General features: G+C 35.9%; 1 protein-coding gene across 3 annotated transcripts in view; it reads right to left on the bottom strand.

Moving 5' to 3' along the window:
• The window catches only part of rgl2 (ral guanine nucleotide dissociation stimulator-like 2), a 26,252-nt gene continuing 6,649 nt past the window's right edge, over window positions 1-19,603 (bottom strand). The window contains exons 1-19 of one of the 3 annotated variants that reach the window (XM_039684813.2): window positions 16,941-17,462; window positions 16,056-16,103; window positions 13,182-13,265; window positions 12,941-13,107; window positions 11,813-11,866; window positions 11,513-11,706; window positions 10,041-10,150; window positions 9,652-9,867; window positions 9,451-9,554; window positions 8,159-8,243; window positions 7,728-7,787; window positions 7,317-7,403; window positions 7,060-7,092; window positions 6,845-6,966; window positions 6,662-6,751; window positions 4,728-4,821; window positions 3,379-3,606; window positions 3,053-3,167; window positions 1-2,346 (exon numbers count right to left, since the gene is read on the bottom strand). In XM_039684813.2, the coding sequence (XP_039540747.2) occupies window positions 2,165-2,346; window positions 3,053-3,167; window positions 3,379-3,606; window positions 4,728-4,821; window positions 6,662-6,751; window positions 6,845-6,966; window positions 7,060-7,092; window positions 7,317-7,403; window positions 7,728-7,787; window positions 8,159-8,243; window positions 9,451-9,554; window positions 9,652-9,867; window positions 10,041-10,150; window positions 11,513-11,706; window positions 11,813-11,866; window positions 12,941-13,107; window positions 13,182-13,265; window positions 16,056-16,103; window positions 16,941-17,036 (2,169 nt within the window). In that variant the 5' untranslated portion in view covers window positions 17,037-17,462 and the 3' untranslated portion in view covers window positions 1-2,164. Of the gene's footprint in view, window positions 2,347-3,052; window positions 3,168-3,378; window positions 3,607-4,727; window positions 4,822-6,661; window positions 6,752-6,844; window positions 6,967-7,059; window positions 7,093-7,316; window positions 7,404-7,727; window positions 7,788-8,158; window positions 8,244-9,450; window positions 9,555-9,651; window positions 9,868-10,040; window positions 10,151-11,512; window positions 11,707-11,812; window positions 11,867-12,940; window positions 13,108-13,181; window positions 13,266-16,055; window positions 16,104-16,940; window positions 17,463-19,603 lie in introns of those variants that run through there. The other 2 variants (XM_039684810.2, XM_039684812.2) reach the window with 2 other exon arrangements.

Genomic DNA, 19,603 nt, shown 5'->3' on the forward strand with positions numbered 1-19,603 from the left:
TTGTATCAAAATTAAAGTTTATTACAAGAATAGGAGGTATGTAGTGCATAAACGTGTCAGAATACAGATCTGACGGTACAGGACAGAAGCTGCAACATGCTTTTCACTGCGTAACACACCGGAACAACATTCACACAAGAGCACCTGATAATAAGGCACTTAACAAACAAGTGGCCAACAACAAAGGCTATGATTGGAAAGGAATACTAGCTTACCACTTACTCGCTGTATACTTCCCACTATTTTGTCGAAAGAGTATTTGGAACGGTTGCCATTTTACCTGGATAAGCTTGCTACATTGCTGTCATCATCACATTGTACTATGTATAATTCAGCATCCACTTATCATCTTGTAACATAACAACTCTTTCATATACAGCACATTCTGGCAAATGTAGTAGGCATACAGAAATGTACTAGTAAGTATGGTAGTATGCTATTCCAAACATAACCAGAGGCTGAAAATAAAGGGAGACCCCTCTTCCTTACTGCGAGCTCTCGCATGCCTCCGTTCCCACAGAGACGTCAACAGCACACGAGTCGGAGAGCGCAAGGTTCATCAGGGTGCAAACAACAGTGTTTTTTCTATTCTTGATGATCGTAGCGTTATACATTTATCGGTACAAAAATAACATCACAGGCACAGCTTTGTTGCATTTTCTTTCTTTTTTTAAAGAATCGATTTGGTTTCGTAGAACAGCCAGAACTGGAGACCTGCAGTTCAACACTCGTTTGGCTCTGTCCCAAAACTTAGTGAGCTGCCTACATAGGCAGCAATTCAAGGCATTATAGGTGCAAAGCCAGTTTCGAAATGTGATTATGCCGCCTTCTAAGCGTGCGTTTACACGACACTGATGTACTGAAACGTAAAAAAATTTCCTTCGCACAATTTGGAGACGGCAACGTTATCAAAACATCCCCCGTTCAAATGGATCCGCGAACACGACTTAAATGTCAAATATTGCTCCAGGCCAGTAGTTGGCGATGTCACTTTGTAAAGAAACACTACGGGTCTATAGATGAATATGCATACGCATGATGTCACCGTTTTTGTAGTTTACATGGAGACGATAACGGTATCGTTTAAACAAATTCGCTTTTTGAAAACGTTTTCACACCCCAAAACTTTTGCGTTTTTAGTTGAAACCGGTGTTGTGTTAAGAATGTTACACAAGCTTTTTACTAGGTTTTAGAACAGAGCCTCGATATAGAGTGCCAAAGTTACGACGTCACTCTGTAGGCCAAAACGCGGAAGAGAGTTAGCATTTTAGCACTCCCGGTTCCCTCGCTCTAAAGTCTATGGGATTTTTGAACGGGTTTTTGCTAAATGACCTGAAATAAGGTGTTTTTTTTAAACTTTATTGTGTCTGCTTATGTTTTTAAAAAACTTGGATTAACTTTTTGGATTAATTTTGGATTAACTTGTAAAGATTGTCTTGATAGACAAAACGTGTAAGGTAAACACAGATCTTTTTTTTTGCGATTTTCCAAAAGTCTATGGGGAAAATGCATAGCTTTTCGATCGAGGGAACCCATGCGCCGCTAGCTTCCGAGTTGTCCTACAAAGTGACATCATCACTTCGGCACTCTATTAACATGCCCATAATGAATTCTGTTTGAATATTTAAAGAGAAAGCACACAGTAAGCAACGATCAGTTTGCATACTTGGTGAGGCCATTCGAGAGTGGCAGTGTTTTTTTTTTTTTTTTGCGACTCATCCTCAGGTAAGTGGGTGTTTTTCAGTAGCTTTTTGCCCACACAGAACAGCTCAGGGTTTGAAATATTTAGATAGGTGTAAGTACCTTCTGTAAGTGTTAATTTTATATGTTGGGATCTTTTATCTGCTCTCTCAGTTCATTAATAATGGATTTTCTTTACTGTAACGAGCTTTAGAGGTAGACAGGGGATGCTGGCATCAGCAACAGGTACATGATTCTGTCTTGAAATTCATTATGGATTTATGAAATGCAAGAATAGTGCAATCTTTAGCAGTAACTAATTTTTTAGAGCCATTTCAACCATGCTTTCTCTCAAATTAGTAAATTAGGGCTTAAGAAAATTATTTTTGAGTCAAAATTACACAGTTACGTCACAGAGCGCTGAATGAAATATTTTGTGTCTTTTCTTTTGAAAGTACTTGGACATGAATATCCTGTTTTTCTGTTAAAATAGTGTCCGGACAAGTCTTCTGCCCTTGGCTTTGATTCGTGGGAAGGTTGCGCTGGTTTCGTTGCCAAGAGACGGAGACCCTGTCGGTGTGTTTCCTCCTCTTCTCCTTAACAGGAAGTCCACGCTAGCTGAAGACATGGCATAGAAGACATTTCCTGTCGGAGGTATTATTAGCTCTGTGGAGGAAGAAAAGAAATACTCATACAACCATAAATAGAGTAAATGATATATTTCGCCTAATCAGTTTAAATAATTTTGTTAATGTTAAATTTTTTCAATATAATTGGTTAAAATAATTTGGATTAAATAATATAAAATAAATATATATACACCACCATTCAAAAATTTGGGGTCAGTTAGATTAAAAAATAAAGTAAAAAAAAAAAAAAAAAAGAAGTCATGCTCACAGAGGCTGCATTTATTTGATCAAATTGATCAAATTTATTACAATTGAAAATAACATTTTTCACATTACCCTGGTCCCTGAACAGTGACTTCAGAAATCAATCTGATTTGCTGCTCAAAAACAATTCTCATTATTATCACAGTTGAAAATAGTTATATTTATGTTGAAACTGCATTTGTGACAAATTATAAATGTCTTTACGTTCACATTTGATCAATTCAATGTGTCCTTGTTGAATAAAAGTATTACATTTTTGTAAAAAATGTACTGACCCTGAACTTTTGAGCAATGGTGTATATTAATTAATCATTTATTTAAATATTTTATTTGATTGACAGCCATCTGTTTTTTTTTTTTAAATCATAATTCACTATGTCAAATCATTATGCCCACAATAATGTTTTCTCAATTTAGGATGTGATCAACACATCCAAAATAAACACCACCGTATGATATTTAAAAAAATGTGACCTGACCTTTCCCCTCCGGCAGCAGTTGGATCAGCTCGTATTTAGAGGCTTCTTGGGCATTCTGGTTGTGCTTCTCTAATGCAGAACTGATTATAGTGGGTGTTTTATCATTACTAGTGACCTGAGGCAGCACAGAAAAGAAAGTATACATTTAGAACAAAGAGCGACAGCATCCATATTAAACAGGAGCTGACATGAAATGCAAAAGTCGGTCTGATGTAACACTGGACTGCTGCTGTGAAATACAGCAGTTTCAAAGCCCAAAAGTGTGGGAACACTTCAGAATTCATTTTTTTTTCTCACTTTCATTTGACTTTAGTTTGTTAGATTACCAGAATGCTTCTATACAAGTTGCCGTCATGTAAATCCATCCGTATTCTGACGATTCTGATCTCAGGCCCCGCCTCTGTTTTGTTATTGGTGGGGTTGTTGCCACAGGAGACAGACCGCCGATGTGATTTGACAGCTGTAGTGGGTGTGGTCAGGACAGAGGGCGTGGCATCGTTGGTCGGTGGTGACGAATCAACATCCAGACAGGAAACAGATGGGGATTTCACATGCTGAAATAGAGTTAAAACAAATTATGACAATATTCTTCGGAATAGTTCACCTAAAAATAAAAATTACATCATAATTTGCTCATGAAAATAAATGTTTCATCAAAATCCATTCATCAGAATAAATGTTTTTTTTTCTTTTGTTGTTGTAAACCTATTATAGGAGCCCTCCAAAACAAAATTAGGAACAATTTTAAATCAAAATAGCCCACAAATGTCTGATTTTCATTCATTTTCATAAAATTACCAGAACGACTTTAGCGGCAAATACACAAATATGCTGTTCACACAAGCAAAGGCAATCTAGCTTTTTTACCGTTAAGAGATCATGCACACGTCGGCTCCAAAATACCGATTAATCCTGTGATGTCAGTCATCGGAAATAATCTTTAAACACTGCACCGTTGTTTTCATTTTTACGCATGAGGAGAAGCACTTTAGTTTCACTATCTATTCAATTTGAACATTTTTTTGGATAAAAACATTTTTCATGTGCTTAAACATATTCTTAAAGCTCACACATTTCGTTAAATGTCTGTTTTTCTGTTCCACAGAAGAAAGATTTCCAGGTTTGGAGCTGCGCTCATGATGATGATTTTTATTTGTAGGTCAAAAGCTAAAATATTGGTCTCAAAAGGTGAGTTTGAGATATAAAAAAGAGCCATATTAAAAAATAATTCGTTTTTACACTACCAGTCAAACAGTCAGACACGCCTAAAGACTGTTTATCAATAATATTTCCTCATTTTGAATAATATAGAATAAAAGTCTAATGAAAGCTTGTTAGCTCATCAATTATAAAATAAAAATGTTCTGATTTTTTTTTAAGCTAAGCATAAGCCTTCAAAATTAAATTGTATTTGGATCATGAGAAACACCAATTCCGTCAAATGTATCCAGCCTTTTGTCTAATAGTGTGAATTATCACAACATTCATGTAAAGTGCACAGAATAAAAGATTGTCATGGATCAATTCCAAAAAGCAAATTTAAAATGCTATAAAGAGCCTCTGAGGGCTCTCAAATAATAAATATCTCAAAGTTGCTGATAACACTTTGGAAGCCGGGCTTTTAAAGGCTCATTACTGTGAAGTAATCAAAATAAATCTCTTTATTCGCCCTTACCTTGCAAAGCTTAGAGAGCAGGTGATTGACAGGAGACGGGAAGTCAAATATGCCATCAGCATCCATTGTTGTATTTGCCACGGCTGAGAGAGCACTGTAACGGGAGAAAAGAGCGATCTTGTCACAAACTGTATTCTGTCGGCAGGCTCTTTGCCATGTGCTGCTTATGACATTGATTCTTTCTGAATAGACTGTAACCTCGAGTGAAAATACAAAACTCAAAATCAGCAGTAGCTTTGAAGTCGCACACTAACTGCAGACTATAAGTGTGTCTTTGTCCTGCTCTAAAACTTCATTTCGTTCGACTCGAGCAGCATCACGGCGCTGAAGAGCTCATGAAAGAAATGTCTGTGTGTGCATGTCAGGGACTGAGCTTGATCCTCAGAATAGCCTACAGGAAGACTGTCATGAATGGGTATGATTTTTTTTTTTTTTTATAACCAAAAAAAGCCCAGGTTTTATTTAGCAAAATAAGAAAAATGCATATCATACTACAGAATATAGTAGTGTTTTCTAAAAATGACCAATATATTTTCAGCAGAGAAAAAACAACAATGCAAATAATAATATGCAGCTACCTGTACCATACATATAATTGTTTATAGAAAATTGTATAGAAAAAGACATTTGGCAATTTCTGTGTGTCCAAACAAACTATACTGTATTGTGGTGCATTATCTTAAAATAAATAAATAAATAAATATATTTTTTATTATTTTATTAGAATATATGTATTTATATATATATATATATATATATATATATATATATATGAAGAGTTCAGATGCAAAAGCCTCTAAATGCCATTTGAAATTTTCTTCTAAAATGACCATTTTTATCAATCTTGTACATTTAAGTTCAGTAATTTCACTTAATGACAATTAATAGGTAATATTCATTGCCATTTAAGTGAAATTACTGAACTTAAATATACAAGCTTGATAAAAATGATCATTTTAGAAGAAAATTTCAAATGGCATTTAGAGGCTTTTGCATCTGAACTCTTCATATATATATAAGGGCTGTCAAACGATTAAGTGCATCCAAAATAAAAGTTTGTGTTTACATAATATATGTGGGTGCACTGTGTATAATTATTTTGTATATATATGAATACATACACATGCATGTATATTTAGGGAAAAAATATTATTTATATATCAAATATTTATATTTATATATAATATAAATTATATATACATCTATATTAGGGCTGTGCAAAAGTTAATTGCGATTAATCGCATCCAAAATAAAAGTCTGTGTTTACATAGTATATTTGTGTGTGCTGTATATAATTATTTTGTATATATAAATACACACACATGTATGTATATGTTTAAGAAAATGTGTTATTCCTATATAAAATATTTATATTTATAGAATATAGATTATGTATTTATATATATATACAGAATTTAAGCGCAAATAATTCTTAAATATATACATGCATGCATAGATATTTATATATACAAAATAATTATATACAACACACTCAAATATATTATGTAAAACAGACTTTTATTTTGGATGCGATTAATCGCAATTAACTTTTGCACAGCCCTAATCTATATACAGTATATAAATGAAAATATTTCTTAAATATATACAAGCACGTGATATATATATATATATATATATATATATATATATATATATATATATATATATAATTATACACAGTGCACCCATATACAGTAAATTATGTAAACACAGACTTTTATTTTGGATGTGATTAATCGTTTGACAGCCCTAATATATACACACATTTTTATATTGAGTAAATGAAACCATTTAATCCAATATTTTATCTTCTTGTAATTGTACAGCACTTTGGTCGATTTTGATTTGATTTTGAATGGAAAACTAATTTTGGACTCTACATGCTGTGTGGTTGTTAATGCAGGACATTTGTTTACTGAACATGATGTTCTTACTCAGGATGCTGTGTGATGATCACAGTGGGGTTCGAGCTACGCCCAGGACTCGGCTCGCCCGGTACTTCAATCTGATTGGACAGCTTGTAGCTATTTAAAAAATAAACACACATGGTCAACATCATATAGCCAAACAGTGTGTATCTGAGACGTTCAGCATAGAGTCACAGAAGTATCGCTGACCTTTCCTCCTCTCGTAGAGAGGGTACGCTGTGATACCACTGAACAAACGTCTCATCCGTTCTGAAAATGCTGTTTTTACACGAAGACTGAAGGAGGCGAATTTGAGCAATAACTTCAAACTCCTAAAACCAAGAGAATGTGATGTTAACACCTTTTAAAACTTCTTTAAAACCACAAATGATTGATAATCAAGTATATAATGTCCATAAACTCACCCTTCGTCTTTTATCAAAGTTAATGAAGCCATTCTGCAAGAGAATACATTTTCACACACATTATAACCTGCTTTGGCTTATGCAAAGTGGACTGTTAGTTTTGTTTTTACACATCTCGATTCTATCAGATGATTTTTGACAAAGATTGTGAAACCACTGCTATTTTTATACCTCACAGCTGGATGTGCTGCTAATACTGTGTATTTTGTCTTTTTCTGTTAATTGTGTTTCATGGCGAACTGAAAACTATACATCACCTCCAATCTGTCTTTGACTGCAGTGTCCAGCATGGTGAGATCTCTGAGGAAGATGCCCAGGTATGGCACAGTTCCCTGAGCACACGACTACAAAAGAAATACAGGATCGGATTTATTTCGGTATACATCAAAGATTACAAACAGTACATTACATTGAGATTGTGTTAAAATACCATAGTGAAAAATAAATCTACAAAAATGTATTTGAAATACATTTATTTTATGCTAAGTATACTACAAATACATTTACATACTTACGTACTAAATATTAATACCCTGCAATTGTACAACTGATTTAGTACTTAATGCACTTTAGTCATCTAGAAATGGTGCTGAGGTCCAACTAAAGATATACTTAAGTATATTTGATTATGCTAAAGTGGAACTGCGTGTGTTTGTGTGAATGCTTACCCCTGTAAATCTCCTGTTATTCATTTTAGTGTCATGGTTTGCAAATTTGGAAGTCCCCTCCTGTAGAATGAAAATGAATGTTGTGCATTTTATTACAGAGGCATAAATAATTAAATTAAACTGATTCAGTTCGGTTCCTGTGTTTGCAAAATGTCTCTGTATGATGCATTTAAATCAGGCATGTTGTTGAATTACACAACAGGAACAGTGCATGAAAGACAACCTCACACTGAATCTGTGTGATTAATTGTTTTTTTCATGTCATCAGTTCCTCCCTTCAGGCCATGCTAAATTGATGCCGTTCTCTACGGCGATGAAGCACAGAACATCGATTGGCCTGATATTTTCCCATCAATGCATCGCCATGCTCTCTAATAACATTAGTGAAAACGCTGTTTGAATTGGCTGCTTTGTGGCGTTGTGTGACTAACCTCTTTGAGTAGCTCGCGGCTCTGGGAGTAGTTGTCTTTCTCTGAGAAGATATCAGATAGTTCCTCATATCTCTTCACAGCTTCTCTGTCAGTATGAGAAACAGACTTTAGGTTATTCTGTACTGGTATTGTCAAAAAGAATGCAACATTTTCATGTACCATGCAAAACTAAAATGTAAAAATTTTGATGGAGATTTGCGGGATGCACATCCAGGGCTACGAAGCTCTCCTTCTACCACATCTCAAAGATGCTCTATTGGGTTGAGATCTGGTGACTGTGGGGGCCATTTTAGTACAGTGAACTCATTGTCATGTTCAAGAAACCAATTTGAAATGATTCGAGCTTTGTGACATGGTGCATTATCCTGCTGGAAGTAGCCATCAGAGGATGGGGACATGGTGGCCATAAAGGGATGGACATGGTCAGAAACGATGCTCAGGTAGGCCGTGGCATTTAAACGATGCCCAATTGGCACTAAGGGGTCTAAAGTGTGCCAAGAAAACATCCCCCACACCATTACACCACCACCACCAGCCTGCACAGTGGTAACAAGGCATGATGGATCCATGTTCTCATTCTGTTTACGCCAAATTCTGACTCTACCATCTGAATGTCTCAACAGAAATCGAGACTCATCAGACCAGGAAACATTTTTTCCAGTCTTCAACTGTCCAATTTTGGTGAGCTCTTGCAAATTGTCGCCTCTTTTTTCTATTTGTAGTGGAGATGAGTGGTACCCGGTGGGGTCTTCTGCTGTTGTAGCCCATCCGCCTCAAGGTTGTGTGTGTTGTGGCTTCACAAATGCTTTGCTGCATCCCTCGGTTGTAACGAGTGGTTATTTCAGTCAAAGTTGCTCTTCTATCAGCTTGAATCAGTCGGCCCATTCTCTAGCATTAACGAGGCATTTTCGCCCACAGGACTGCCGCATACTAGATGTTTTTCCCTTTTCACACCATTCTTTTTAAACCCTAGAAATGGTTGTGCGTAAAAATCCCAGTAACTGAGCAGATTGTGAAATACTCAATATGGCACCAACAACCATGCCACGCTCAAAATTGCTTAAATCACTTTTCTTTCCCTTTCTGACATTCTAATAATCATTTAGATGAGTATATATATATATAATTTTATGAATTTTTTTTGTACATTTTAAAATGTATTTCAAACATATCAGAAAATATTTTTGCCATATGGGTGGAAAATCTATGGGCCAAGCTGTTATTCACACACACACACAATAAATGTGGACTTCAATATTATCCCTTTAATCCATCAACAAGTAAACGCATACCTGTCCGTCTCATGCCAGGTCTTTCTCAGTCTGTGGATTGGGTTACTCTGCAGTGCTGATAGAATGGCGTACAGTGAGGAGAAGTTTTTCCTGGTTCTGCAGGCCTGTTTGGGAAACAAACACACACGCATGTGAGTCATTTATCCTGGCTGATGATGACATCATCATCAGTGTCTGAGTTTACAGTTAAACTGCTCTTACTTCTGCAACACTGATCCATTTCTCCAGCAGTCTTGCTCTCTGTTGGCTTTTCAGACCCGTGTTCCACAAGGACGAGGCTGTGACGGCATTGGTTAAGCGATTAAACTGCTTGATAGTGGCTCTGACCGACCAGCACGCTCCTTCCTGGCCCTTCTTATCTCTCTGAGACCATAGAGACCCCAGACAGTGATAGGGCACCAGCTTCAGAAATAGATCCTGTGATTAAATTTAAGGATATTACAGACAGGTCTAAGTTGTTCAATGCCCTCAAAAAGTGGGAAAAGCTGTGGAACATTTTACTTTAAATATTTCTTTCTAGTATTAAACTAATAACTGGTCTTTTCCACAGATGTAAAGGTAACGTTTGTGAGTGGTATGATCACACTCACTGTCTCAATCCTGGTCAGCTGTTCTGCGATCACACTGGATGGAAACCCCAGGATGCTGGTGGCATCAAACTCCGAGGGATCAGGAGGAGATGTCACGCCTTTGGTAGGATCTGTAGAAGATCAATACAGTATGAAATGAATATGACAAAGTGGACAATAGGTACTGCTGTGTCTGTCTGTCAGAGTTAACATGAATGCTTTCTAAGAGGCGAATGTGCTTGTAAATGGGGAATTGGTTTTTGACATCGGTTGTCATGAGGCTATTATAATATTTTAATGACAAATTAAATTAGTACCACTGTAGTTGAGGTCAAGAAAAATATTCATGACACAGTTATAATGGCCTCATGACGGCCAATGTCAAAACCAACTACCTGACAGTTTAATGTAATGTTAATCTATAAAGCTAAGTGGTCTCTTAAGTTTAACCATTAATCTCCTATGTCATGTTTATGACATATTTAAGACCATTTATGTTGTCTTGGTAATGTCAAGTTGTCATTTATGTCAAGTTGTCATGAAAAAGACATCTCAAACAATGTCATATTTGCATTCAAAATGTCATAATTGAGCGAATGACACTTAATGACATTTGTCATAAACATACATAAAAGCTTCATATTCATGACGTGTCATGTCATGATTATGAAGATGTCATGTCAGAATACCATTTAAGTAAAGTGTTACTCCTTAGGTAAATGATTTCTGAAGGATCATTTGACTCTGAAGACTGGAGTAATTGATGCTGAAAATTCAGCTTTGCGTCAGACTTTAAGTCTTAAAATATATTAGAATATAAATCTTAAATTGTAATAATATTTCAAAGTATTACTGTTTTTACTATATTATTAATCAAACAAATCCAGCCTTGGTTGGCATAAGAGAACACATTAATCTTACAAGCTGTTTTATGAGCTTACAAAATTCACTTCAATGTACAGACCAATGAATTTCCATGACATTTGCTGTCCTTTATGGACAGGAATAAATTTTTCTAAAAATAATTTTATACAACAATTTCTAGCCAGTGAAGAATTTTATATTGAAATTGACTAAAGCAATTTCCCTGACTATTTAGGATTGTATTAATTTCCATCACTTTTCAAAAACAATTAAAAAATTCCAAGATTTCCAAGTTTTCAGTGAGCATTTGAACACTGAATATAAAAATTATTGTTTGACATTCAAATTATTATTCCAATTAAGTCAAGAATTGCATACTAAGAAAAAGCTCATTGTTGACATCAGCTAGAAGCTTTTACTTTTAAATTTAGCATTTTCCCCTCATTTCAAAACTCAAGAACTTCTTAATGTAAAACATTCCTGCCAACAAAATGAAAATATGAGGTGTAAAATCCATGTTCTTGTGACAGGTGGTTTTACAGTGAGACTGACAAGCTTGTGATGCTGCAAGTGACACAATGACCTGCACTGTCTGTCACAAACGCTTGTCAAAGAGCCAAAATCCTGACCTGAGAGTGAGCCAGACAGCAGTGTTTTCTCTCTCAGCTCCTCGCTGATCCTCTGCAGTCGGCCCCTGATGTCGGCCCCTAAGGAGTCTTCTGGAAGCAGGGGGCCGATCCGCTGCAGGCAGGAGGGATCGCTCAGAGAGCGGAAGTCCTCAGGATAGTCACTCAGCCACGTGCTGAACACCGTACACACGGCCCTGAACACAGCAAATACCCATAATTACTGTAACTTTACCATCGCAATACAGTCATTACCGGCTATTATTCATTTCTGTTTAGCTTGATGTGTTCAGTGGTACATACTTGTTGAACATTTGACGAGTGTTGCTGTTGTTCTCACCAGGAGGATTTCCCAACCTAGAAAATAGTTCATATGGAAATTAAGAGTTAATGTATAAATAATAATAATTATTTTTATTATATTATTGCAAATTGTGTGATACTGTACAACCCCATTTTCAGAAAAGTAAAATTATATATTATCAAATCAATAGTCTGTGATTTATTTATTCTGTTGAACTTTTTAACTATTTTTAACTAGAATTTAACTAGCGAAAGCACAAAGAAAAGACCATTAACAATTCTCTCGTGAAATTTGCCACAAAGTGGCCAATCGGGCGACCCATCGGGATTTAAAATATATTGCCATTACTATCTGTGTTTGTTCAACTTGCCAGTAGGTGCCAACAAGTGACTGTCTTCATGAGTGATTAATTGAACAATTAAATGATCAGATTAGTTCAAAAACATTGATTCATTTAGGAAAGAAAAAGTAGGCGAGCTGAAACTGAAACTTTGATTCTCAAACGAATTGCTCAGATGCCTCTGGACACAGAAGGATTGCATTCACATTTGATTGAAATGTAACATCTATGCAAAATAATCCTTGAATTATTCATTTAAGGCCGTTCCCGTTTCGAATATGTGATTGTCAACAATACACATAAAAATTGTAGTGTGTAAAATTCATTGAGACAACAAAATCCTTTATGCTACTGCCCACTGACATGCTTTAAAAGCTACTGTCATTTTATTTGGCCTTCAAACACTTTAAAATGCACATGTCGAGATCAGGAAAATCGAAATTTTCCCGAACCCTCCTAGCAAGATCACTTTTGGGACCTTGGTATTTATAAAACCCTGTGTACGGCCTTGGGTGTGCATCTTGAGATAAAACATATTTTAAGATATGCCAGTGCAAGTTTCTTTCAGTTAAACCTTCTCAAACATGCATTTTAGTCTATATATTCAAGACATGACTAATGCTGCAAGACAATACACAACAAGAAAGCATAACACAACTGATCTTCATTTTATGTTTACTGTGTATGGTGCTGAATGTAATATCACCAATTGTCATTGCAAATGTATCATCCGTTTTTTGATATATGAAAGACAATAACTATTTCTCTAACTACAGAGGTGCTTTACCTGTCAATCAGGATGTCCAGCACTCTCTGGGTGGAAGTGAAGGTGCGATAGGTGGAGAAGAAGATGGAGATGAAGGAGGAGTCGCCCATGGAGAAGGAATGAAGGAGATGGAGTACCAGCTTTTCCTCTGTCCCTGCTTTGACGTGCTGAGAACGGGACGCTGTGGACTGGAAAGAGAGGGGTTAAGAAATCAGGACAGAACTTCACAGAATTGAGCCTCACTCAAGAAGACGGGACTCACCCGTGGGACGTTGGGGGAATCGTGCCCTTGTTTCACCACCACAGTGTAGATGATACCGTCTTCCTTCATTTCAGACACAGTGGACTGAACCAGGGAGAGATCAGAGTAAGTAAGCCGTCATTTTTGCTGATATTTTTATCCAAAGTGACTTCCAGTACAAGATTACAAGATCTTACTCTGGGTAATATCAATACAAACTTACTGTTTTCTCCTTGCAAGAATTATTTGTCTTGTATAGCCAAACTTTTGATTAAAGTCTGCTCTAGTTGGCAGTTTATTTTGCCACTTCACTGACATGAAAAGTGATGATCATTCACAATTGTTTTGTTTAAGCTTGCCATTTTAACCAGCAATAAGTTACTGTGTAATACCAAATGTTAATATCCAGGTGTGGAAAAAATTAACTGTAATCAGTAAGTAATAAATAATCATTATTGCACAGACATACCACTGCCAGTCAGACGTTTGGGCTTGGGTAATTTTTTTAAAATGTTTTTGAAAGACGTTTCTTATACTCTTATATAAATTAGCTGTCTTCTATTTGAATATATTTTGAAATGTAATTTATTCCTGTGATCAAAGCTGGATTTTCAGCAACATTACTCCAGTCTTCAGTGTCACATGACCTTTCAGAAGTCATTTGCTGCTCAGGAAACATTCCTTATCATTATTAATGTTGAAAACAGTCGTGTTGCTTCATAATTTTGTGGAAACCGACGTGATTCTTCAATAAGTAGAGCATTCACAAGAACAACATTTTAAATAGATTTTTTTACTGTCACTTTTGATTAATTTAATGCACATTTGCTAAATAAATGTATTAATTAATTTTTTTTACAAATATCTGCATTCCAACTGAGTTCTACCAAAGTCCTTTTAGGCAAGTCATGCCACTCTGCCGCCATCTTGGAAACGCCTCCGGGCAGCTATTTCGGACTAACAAGACCAGGCTCCTATCTAAATGAATGGGCAGAGAGTCAGAACTGCACTTTCACTGGTCACCGGGACAAACAGCAGTAAAATATGATAAAAATCGCTGAAAAAGTTTGATGACTTTGCCCCAGAATACGGCCCTTTTCCCCACAAAATATACGTTTACTACGCATGCGCAAGGATTCTCGTCTCCACTGTCGCAGACATCAACTGTGCGCATGCGTCGGTGGAACCAGACGATAGGCTTAAATGTTTCTGTTAAAAGCAGATGATTGGCTTTTCAGCGGGAGGGGCGGGGCATGTGCATACAACCGCCATCTTTGACGTTTCCCTATATAGTTGTATTGAGGATTGAGGAAGTGGCATGTCTCTATATAAATTGTCTTTGGTGCACCCCATCTTGTTATTGTTATCTTATGCATGCAGGTCAGCGGGTCTGTGATCAGTTCACACTTGAATCTGATATTGGCCACTTTTTTTAAAAAAAAACAATGTTTTTGTTTAAAAAAAAGCAATTAATCAGAATTGAGCACTAAGGCTGCAAGTCTTACTGACCCCAAACTTTATAACGGTAGCTCAAATGAAATATTTTACTCGCCATTTTTCAAGAATGTTTATGTTTTGTGTGCAATATACATCAGAAGGTAAAGTGAACATGCTGTGGGCAGTCCTTAGGAAAATTAGCTGAGGCTGAGACTATTAGGGTTGGGAATCGTGAGAAATTTTCCGGTTCCGGTTCCGATTCCGGTTCCGCCAAACGATTCCGGTTCCGGTTCCCATTCAATTAAAAATATTAGTAAGAGAAAAATCCACAATCCTTTTTGTGTTTATTTCTTATAGTACTTGACAAATTAGTTTAACAGACTGGTAATGTAAACAAACTCAAAATATTATTAAGCAATCTTTGCAAAAAAAAAAAAAAATTATATATATATATATATATATATATATATATAAAGGAAATTAAAAAATTCTGCATTCTCTATAATAATTTAGACCTCTCCTTTATTGTATCTCCAACAGTGAAGAATACCCTCTCAGAAGGAGTAGAATATGCTTTAACACACATATGTGTGTAGAACAGATTATTTTTTAAAACGGTTTGAATGATTGATTCATAAAGACTTTACTTATTTCATTACTGGATAAATCGGCGCTCTAGCAGTTAATAAACAGAACTGCATGCGTCTTGCGGAAGAACATTGTTGCCGGAGCTACTTCTCTCCGTTTATGTCCATGACGAGTCACGCAGGCATTGGGCTACTCCGCAGCAGCTGCGATCAACAGTCTAAACAAGAAGTCCGAGTATTAACGCTTATTACAGGCTTTACGTAGTGATTCAAGATGAGACAAAAACACGGTTTGAAAAAAAAAACCATTATGATGCACTCGCTCATTGTATATATTTTGTAAATTCTGAACACAAAAAATATACGGACTGCATCTGTTTTGACCACTACCGTCAATGTTTACTCAAATCTCACTAATTCTGTAACGGAAATCATTTGAATATGTGAAACAAATAAATATTGAGACTGTGTGATTGTAAAGCAGTTTCATATCGACAACTGCTCTCTCTCTCAGCGCAAACAGATTTGAATGTAGGCTAGAGAGTGACTCGGCGGTCGGCGCGCGCACCGTGCGTGTGTCTGTGTGTGACAAATGCAGCGCGTGTGAGAGCAAATCGCAACTTCAGTGGTGAAGTTTTTGTCATTTAGGAATAAGACGGCGTCTTCTACTCCCAGCACTTCGCCCACATGATGATATCGCATCGGCATCAGAACCGTTTTCGGAACCGAAACTTAGGAATTTTGCACGGTTCCGGTATTTTTTCAAAAACACAACCGGTTCTGGAAAAGAACCGGTTCTCGGTTCCCAACCCTAGAGACTATACCTTCATTGGATGTTCATTCTTTCAACTACAAAAAAATCTAGTCTTACCAAGTCCAGTGGACAGTACCATGTGGTCTTCATTGGGGATGGATCCCCCTAATAGAACACAGAAAATGTGAGTGCATTATATTTTGAATGTAAACACTGTTCATAATGGAAATAGCTAAACTAATTACTGAGATTAAACAATCACATAAATTGTTTTCCAACAGGTTTCCAGAACACTCCCCACATCTCCCATTGGTTGGACAAACAGATTGTCCAACCCCAAACTCACACCATTGGTTGAGGCGGTCAGGATGCACTCAACCTCATCACGAAATGGCTAAATATTAGCCCAGTTATTCAGCTGTGCTATTAGCTATAGCCAAGGCTCCACTTTCTATTCTTACAGCAAGGTAAGCATGAATGGCCAATGTTGTCTGTTTTGACATTTAAACCCTAAATGCTCTAAGGCAAAACATTTACATGTTATCTCTTACTGTAGGAGTGAAATCTCATGCAAACTTCTGCCTCAACATGCAGCTCTTAAACTGACGTGTGTATTCGAATGCTTTTGATTTAATCAACTCATCTGACCGAGATTTTCCGACATGAAAAATGCATGAGCCAACGGCCAAAAACAAACCCAGTGACAAGGTTATGAGTAAGTGTCTGAGACATCCACACACTTTGCGGAAGACTGACACACATTGATAACTTTCTAAGATCAATGTTCAATTTTGAATACAAATTTAAGATCTTTACTCAAAAAAGCAGCTATTTTGCCTGTGCATTAAAATGCTAAATTGTTTCAAAGCACACAAGATACTTAAAGAAAAGCCATAACCTTAAGCAAACCAAACATTCATACATTACCACAGTCCGCTTGCTCTAAATCATTCAGTGTTGTGTGTGCCGCAAATTGAAAAACAACACCAGCAAAAATGCTACCTTCAACTCAGCGAGTCCAGACAGGCAGAAATTTGCCAACTTCCTTGAAATCCTTAGAGTTTGCCGGAAAACTGCATTTCCTTCAGGCCTTTTCATCTGTTCGATTTGATCTGTTTTTCTAGCTGCTGTTCTTAGACGGGTGTTGATTTCATTCGGTGAGATTCTTAGTCAATCTGTCTTCCTCGCTCCAATCTCACTCTTTCTGTTATGGAGCTGTTCAAACACACCTGAGCTTGTCGCTAGGACAACCCCCTCAACACACACACACACACACACGTCACAAGGGCACTCCTGTTACAGATTCGCAGCACAAAATCTCTCTTCCTCCATTCATTCAAGGGTGAATCGCACAAAACCTCAGGGTCATATTTCAACCCAAAATCAAAATGTATATTTACCTTAACTTAAGTCTATTTTAGGACCAAGAATTTTGACATTATTGTTTTGTTGGCATTATAAAACATTATTTATATTTATGGAGTGCGAAAGAAAAACACAAAAATAGTCTTCCTCGTCTTCATGCGAATATAAAGTCCTTATTTCGGTTTTGGGGGAAATTATTATAATTATTTTAAAAATAATATAAATAAGAAATATAATATAATATGAACAAAACAACATGTCATGCAAATAATGTCAAAGAATCTTAATGATCCAAACAATAGGTTTCCTTTTCTTTGTGTGAAATATGACTGATAGTTCTCATAAGCTTTAAACATGTAGACAAATGCTTGATAAACCTGTTTGGCGAAGTTTGAAACATTGAATAAAGCCGGAGTAAATGAAAACACACGACTGTGTTGCTTCAGATTTCGAGAATGGCAAGCTTTGCGTGTACTGCTGTATGTAAAACAGCCAACGATCTGCGCTTGATCTTAAAAGAGATCTTCTTTAAAAAGAAATGCGTGACATGTCGAATGCCTGCTAATAAAACACCCGGCAACACCTGTTTATCTAAAATGGATACTCGGCCAAAAGCACATATTGACATAAAGAGGGTGACATGCTGTGCAGGTGTAAGGGCTTTGGTTACACTTTATGCAGCCCTGATGTGCATTGACCACGCTGATTACAACCCAGTTTCTTTATATTAGAATATAATTGTTCTATTACCGGTAGTGTTGTTTATATGTAATGAAACAGCTTAGTTTAGATGACGCTGTGAGCCACAGGTGAACCACAGACATAAAGTTATATTAGTCTAAGCCGAACTGAAACTTTTCGACTGATCCCTTGAGATCGCTCTCAATCTAGGTTTTTTCTTCCCCCCTGAATTTGTTGTGTATAGGTGTTTGATTGAAAAGGTGAAAGGTCCATCTCATTCCAAAAAAATGTTTATATTCTGTTCTGAAGAAAGAGGGCATGCTAACCCTTGCAAAGCTTTCTGCCACAATGCTAATGGTGTTATGTGTGGTTGTCAGGGTGTTGCTATGCAATTTTAAGGGTTTTATAAGGGTTTTAGGAGTTTTAATTGTTGCTGTGCAGTTTCTAGGTGTTTCTAGGCTCTGAAATTTGTTGGATAGCAACACCTTGGCAACCATCCAGAACGTATAGCAATCTGCATAGAAATATGCTTGAAACGATTAATCACAAATAATTTTATCTAACATAAAAGTCTGTTTGTGTGAGTGTGTGTGTGTGTGTATACTGTATATATATAATATATATACAGTATATATATATATATATATATATACACACACACACACACACTCACACAAACAGACTTTTATGTTGGATAAAATTAATGATTTCCATTACACAAGAGTAGATGTTAAAACATATATATACATTTAAAAAAAAAAAATATATATATATATATATATATATGAAGAGTTCAGATGCAAAAGCCTCTAAGTGCCATTTGAAATTTTCTTCTAGAATGATCATTTTTATCAAGCTTGTATATTTAAGTTCAGTTATTTCCCTTAAATGGCAATAATAATTACCTATTAATTGTCATTTAAGTGAAATTACTGAACTTAAATATACAAGTTTGATAAAAATCATCATTAAAGAAGAAAATTTCAAATGGCATTTAGAGGCTTTTGCATCTGAACTCTTCATATATATATATTATATATATATGAAGAGTTCAGATGCAAAAGCCTCTAAATGCCATTTTAAATTTTCTTCTAAAATGACCATTTTTATCAAGCATGTATATTTAAGTTCAGTAATTTCACTTAAATGACAATTAATAGGTAATCTTCATTGCCATTTAAGTCAAATTACTGAACTTAAATATACAAGCTTGATAAAAATGATCATTTTAGAAGAAAATTTCAAATGGCACTTAGAGGCTTTTGCATCTGAACTCTTCATATATACACAGTATATATTTGTGGTGTCAAATCGATTAATCGAATCTTACAAAAATTTGTGTCCACACACAGATATATATATTTTGGAACGTGTAAACCCGAGTTGTGAGAAATGAGGATCACGATATCACGATATTCTTTTTTTATATCAGTCGATATCGATAATTATCACGATAAATGTCACATTTTTATTTCTTTCAAGTTTAAAGGCAGATTTTAGCTTCTAAGTGAAAGTTGAGCGTTTATTGTGGTTTTAAACTACTCGTTATTGTCAAAACATAATACATGACGAATAGGTGAACATTTCACAAATCTCAGGTGGAACATTTTTCCTTAACA

The sequence above is a fragment of the Pimephales promelas genome, chromosome 12, assembly GCF_988280905.1.
Source record: "Pimephales promelas chromosome 12, fPimPro1.hap1.1, whole genome shotgun sequence".
Taxonomy (NCBI): Eukaryota; Metazoa; Chordata; class Actinopteri; order Cypriniformes; family Leuciscidae; genus Pimephales; species Pimephales promelas.